The sequence below is a fragment of the Pundamilia nyererei genome, unplaced genomic scaffold (assembly GCF_000239375.1).
Source record: "Pundamilia nyererei isolate P.nyererei 1_Seehausen unplaced genomic scaffold, PunNye1.0 scaffold00347, whole genome shotgun sequence".
Taxonomy (NCBI): domain Eukaryota; kingdom Metazoa; phylum Chordata; class Actinopteri; order Cichliformes; family Cichlidae; genus Pundamilia; species Pundamilia nyererei.
This window is the reverse complement of record NW_005187748.1, coordinates 186,310-191,839: the sequence shown is the minus strand read 5'-3', so window position 1 is coordinate 191,839 and position 5,530 is coordinate 186,310. Positions and strand designations below refer to the sequence as shown.

At 44.7% G+C, this 5,530-nt stretch overlaps 1 protein-coding gene across 2 annotated transcripts in view; it reads left to right on the top strand.

Annotated features, from left to right (window-relative positions):
- tpst1 (tyrosylprotein sulfotransferase 1) overlaps window positions 1-5,492 on the top strand; it is a 44,288-nt gene extending 38,796 nt beyond the window's left edge. Inside the window, exons 4-6 of one of the 2 annotated variants that reach the window (XM_005752173.1) lie at window positions 4,025-4,075; window positions 4,585-4,653; window positions 5,340-5,492. In XM_005752173.1, the coding sequence (XP_005752230.1) occupies window positions 4,025-4,075; window positions 4,585-4,620 (87 nt within the window). In that variant the 3' untranslated portion in view covers window positions 4,621-4,653; window positions 5,340-5,492. The remainder of the gene's footprint in view (window positions 1-4,024; window positions 4,076-4,584; window positions 4,654-5,339) is intronic. The other variant, XM_005752174.1, reaches the window with a different exon arrangement.
- The last annotated feature ends 38 nt before the right edge of the window (window positions 5,493-5,530 follow it).

Sequence of the window (5,530 nt, the reverse complement as noted above, 5' to 3'; positions counted from 1 at the left end):
AATGGGAGATAACTGGTTTCTGAAGCACGAGTTGCTCTTCACACACAAACGTTAGATCAGAGTCTGCAGAACAGCTTCAGTGTGCCGATCAGCTAGAAGCATGCTGTTTAAAGGTAACGATGTCCCAGCGAGAGTGGAAGTGTGCAGCTGAAGCGTTCGGCCCTGCTGCTCCGCAGTGGCAACTTTTCAAAGGCACTGGGCCGTTGGCACGTTTAACCCCCCGAGACAGAAGCTTAGTCACAGGGCGCTGCAGTCAATGCTGAGGCGGAACCGCTGCAGGCTCTAGTTTGGCACTACCACACCGGGCCGGCCTGCTGCTTGTACCAGCAGGCGGCTTGGCTGACCCGACCGTGTTAGTCCCTCCCTGACTTGGCTCAGCCCAACTCTGAGGTGAGCTGCCAAGGGTTTCTAGGGTTTTTGTTCAACCGTACACACCTTTTGTTTGGGGTTTATTTGTTCACTGCAGCAACCAGAAATGCTCGACTGTGTTTTTGTTTCATGCAAAACTGATGCAATGCAGATCTTTTAAAATTATGCAGAAGTGAGTTACAGTAAGTGGATAGAAATACGACTAGTTACAGTGGACCTCTGGAACAAACTGCCCACTGACCCGAGGTCAACTGTCCATCAGGCTTACACCGAATAACTGTGTGCGTGCTTATGTGCGCTGTACATGGTCATTATTAAAAAAAAAAAAAAAACTTGAATGAGTCTACATGGGTTTTTATGTTATGTTTTATGATAAGCATATTGAGTTTAACAAAACATCTCAAAGTGCTACAAAAAGTGAGCTGTATAGTTGAGACAATGAGCGAATTCATTGATGACTCAACAGAAAGCTATTTGGCTGTAATTATAAATGCACAGCTGGCTTTTCTCATGCTGCTGCATCACAAATGTGTAAATGTTCACAAAATAAACCACATTTGAGAGAAGAAAGTCATTATGAGAGTGTTAGCTAAGAACATGAAGGTGCTGCTTAGGCCAAAAAGCTCCATCCTATATGTAGTCCAATTATCTCTGTAGTCTTGACTCGAAGGAAAGAATGGATTTGTTCACAGCGAGTGCTTCTGGATTTCTCACTGACGTTCTGGTATTTCTTAAAGTGAGGATGGCTCCTCTTCTAGACACCATGCAAACCTGCATCAGTGGTTTGGCAGGCCAGCAGCAGCATTGACAGCACAATGACACTATCCAGTCGTTAAGTCTGACGTCACTAGCCGTGTCTGGACCTAAACTCCGCTGCAGGTCCATATATCAAACGATCACTGTGGCATTACTGAGAGTTAAAAACTGTCTAAAGTCTTTCATCTTTAATAAAATGATCAGCGTTCTGCTCTACCAGGTGTAACAATTGAGTTTAACATCCAGGCATCCATGAAAACGGAATTTATGACATTTAAAGGAGTTAGAAGTTAGCAGGGAGTTAGCTTGCTAGCTTCTATCTAAATACAATATAGCATGTCCTGACTGCGGGGTTTTGGAAACAAATTAAAACGTACAGCTCTGTTATCACTTCCAGCATAAATGAAGACAGAAAACTAAACAGCAGTGACGTTTGTAGGGTTACTGAAGTTTGGCTAGCTGGTATATAATGATGTGCTACGTGACCGCTAGCGACACAGCTATGTTAGCATAATATAAACAAGCTAACTTTTTTTCCACTCGATAAAAGTTAACGTGAGTGTTCTCGGTGGTCAGGAACAAATGTAATCACATGGCAGGATGCTGTAAAAGGACCAAACTTCAGCCAGGAGAACAACTGAGATAATCCATCCACAATACGAGGTTAGTCATTCATATACTGCTGCATGGGCTGGGCTGTAGTTACATCCTAAGGTTTTAAAAACTGAGCTTAAATAAATGATTAGCGGTAATAAAAGCCGAGGGAGGTCAACAGTGATCACTGACTGTTTTAGGAGCTTTTTGAGATTAAATAGAAGAAAATACATAACATTAAACATGTTAACAACACAAAAGCCATATTAAACGCAGACTACTTTAGGCCCGGAAGTAGGATTCGTCGCATCATCACTGAACGACCGGATTGTTTAGCTCCCTTTGGATTATATGCAGTATGGACACAGACTTGGTAACAGATATCTGTTATCAGGGAAGATTTGAGGGGAAGGCGAAACTCTTTGTGACCGTGATGGATGCTGGAGCGTGGCCTGTATTAGCAGACGTTGTTTATCTGTCTGAATAGAACAGAAGGTAAATCTTTCCCAGTCTGAATATTCCTCCTTCCATGAGCATTTGAACACATCCTTGTGAGGTAATGGACCTGCAAATCATAGTCTGCTGCACAAAAACAAGCTGGCTTCTTCCTACATCGACCCCATCGTGCAGGCATGTCGCCTGGTCTTTGTTCCATCTCCTCACCGAAGGACAGATTGATCTAGACGTTATATCTGTACACATCTTAACTATACATCCTTTGGATTTACTGCGTGTGCATTCTGGTGTGTCCTGATGTAGAACATGCTCCACCTCCCCTGCACGTGCTCTCAGTCTCCGTCTGAGCAGAAGGCTCGGACTGGCTCGGAGCAGTCTGGCCTGGAGCCTCTGAGCGCCGACAGAGCTGCAAAATGGCACCCGGGAGGAAATCAGAAACATGCACTCGCCTCTCTGTCTCTGCCTTGGGAAGTAATGTCGGATTACACTCCCCCTTTGGCCCTGCCTCAATTTCAGACTAACACGCAAGCAAGCATGAAGGCACGCAGGGGGATTAAGGAGGGAGTTTGTGTTTTGGGGGAACGTTTGAATCAGTGAATTCCAGAATGTTGAGCACAGGACTTTTAAACTCGAGCACAGACTCAATCAAATACTTTTCATTGATACTGAATCACATTTTTTTCATTGGCAATGGGGAAACTCCCATTTTCCTACATAAAGCCTCAGATTTGGCTTTGCTGCCTTTTGATGTTGCCGTGAGGATAGAAGTGCAAAAACAGTCAAATACTGCAGCAAAGCACTGTTGGCTGAGATTACTTCCTGTAACTCTGAAACTATTCCACCAACATCTATACGAATGGATAGGTACCACTTTAAGATGGCATGATAATGAGACAGATGGAGGCGATGCTTGAACTCCTGCTGTATGTTATGTAAATGTCTGTGTGTGTGTCACAGACTAAATCTGCTCTGTTAGACACAGATCCGGGGACTCTGGATGCCATTCGAGCTTTGTCATATGACACATTAGATATCAGAAGATCGATACATGATTGACGTGGTCACCAACAACTGGTGTGGCAAAAACATATCCGCCTCGCCGCTACACCGCCAGCTGCACTACGTTGATGCAGGGCAGGATGGATCCATGCTACCACGTCAACACACAGCGGCTCATGGAAAGCTTCCTTTACTAGAGCTGGAGTCAGAGATGGGCACAGCTCTGCTTAAAGACATTGGGACCGGAAGAGGTCGGACTTTGTCAACCGATGAGTCTTATTGTTGTTGGGCACTGGAGATGTAAATCATAGAGGAGGGACAAAATATTATAGCAATAGCAGGATTGTTGTTTGCGTACAATCCAAATGCCGCATGTAGCTCTACGATGAAAGCCGAACTGGATTGAAGCATTTTAGTGAATCTTTGTATCATTTTCTCTCTTTGCTTCCTCCTGTTTCCTCTCGTCAGCTCCAGCATCCTTCCTTTATCTCCAGCTTTGAGGGAGAAGCTTAAAGCGCTCGTTTGTGAGAAATGTGATTTGTGTGTTTTTTATGGGACTACTGGAACACCCAGTGTCTATTCTGAGAATCCCACATGCACAGCAGAGGTATGCCCTACAGGCCACCCCCCTGCCTCCAGTTTGATCTGATGTTTTCATGGCAGCCTCCTGCTGTGGCTGGTTTTCAGAAACTCCTCCAGTCTCCCTCCCCCATCTCTTTCTGTCGGCTGAGTTTGAACTTAGGCAGGGATAATGCTATTTTACATTTTTAACATGTCACCATGGAAACCCGGATGCTGAACTGTGCAGCGCTGACTGTGAAGCTCTAAATGTGGCCCTTTGTTTTTCCAGGTCTATAAAGGTGAATTTCAGCTCCCAGATTTCCTAAAAGAACAGCCACAGGTACAGTAACCATCCTGCCTGTTGTTGAGCTTTTCCTCATTTTGTTCTCATACGAGTCGAACCATATGCAGCTCAGTGGACAGTCACGTGACAGGTTTCCATTTGCTCACAGTTAGTCATCTCTTGAGTTTCTAGCCATCTAACAGCCTGATTTTCGGTTCCTGCTTCATGAATCCCCTCCTTTTTTTTTTTTCTCCCCCCCTTTTTTCCTCCTTGTTTTTCGGTAGTCTTTCTTTACTGTGTCGTCTCTTGGTTTCAGAGCCTCACGTTGGCTGAAGAGCACCTCTGCCCCCTCCTGGCAGTTGCATTCATCTGTTTTCTGTTACAGAAGCTTTCAGTTGTCTTTTTTTCCAAACGCAATCAGTCTCTGTCTGTCGATCGCTGCGATCTGGCTTTCTGTCAGCATCTTCTCGGGGGTGTAGATGCAAACTTCTGCATTTCCCCCTCAAGCGCTTCATCACAGAGGAGCTGACGGTGAAACCTAACCCGCTTTCTGTTCATCCGTACAGATCCAGAAGGCCGCAGAGAGACCCAATCCCAGTTAGGAGCAGAGGCAGCGTGGGCACCAAAACACACAGGTACAGAAGCAAGTTTATTTCACAAATACACTTCCTGTTTAGCTACGTGTTTAAAAATGAGTCCATCAGGACTGCTGCTTACAGACATCGGTGAAATAAAGCAAGAGCTCCTATATCTACTTAAAATGATTACAGATATTAACACAGAGGCCAATATTTGCTGTAACCACGTCATAAGATATACTGCAGAAATCTGCTTTAATTAGTGTTGCAGCAATCCAATAATTATCAATAAGAATAGAAACAACTGAAAGTCTTGTTTTTGGTTTGCTTACAGAGTCTCACCGCCTCAATGCACTACACGGAATAAAGTTATCGTTTAATTTGACTGATGTTGTGATATTATCTTGTTTTTTCACTTGAACCTGTTCCCTGTGTGAGCTCATGGAAACCACACAAACCAGTTAGAGATGGGACGCTCCACACTGATGTTTAGATACAGTGTCAAGCTTATGAAGCACATATGTTTGGAAACAGCATGAAATCACAACAACAGTTGTTTTATATTGTACAATCAGCTGACCCCCTATGAGCAAGTGACAGTGGGAAGGAAAAACTGCCTTTTAACAGGAAGAACCCTCCGGCAGAACCAGGCTCAGGCGGGCCTGGTTCTCGATATAATTCCAGCAAACCTGCTAACGTGAGCTTTGCCCACCAGTAACGTGTGTTCTCTTGTTCTGGTACAGGACTCGCTGCAAAGGAACAGCGCATCGCCGATATCGTCTCAGTCATGTCACAGCCCTGTTCAGCTTTGGCACATCTCAAGTGTCACATGACCACAGCTGGGACACGCCCCCCCAATATATAAATATACACACACACACACACACACACACACACACACACACACACACACACACACACACACACACACACA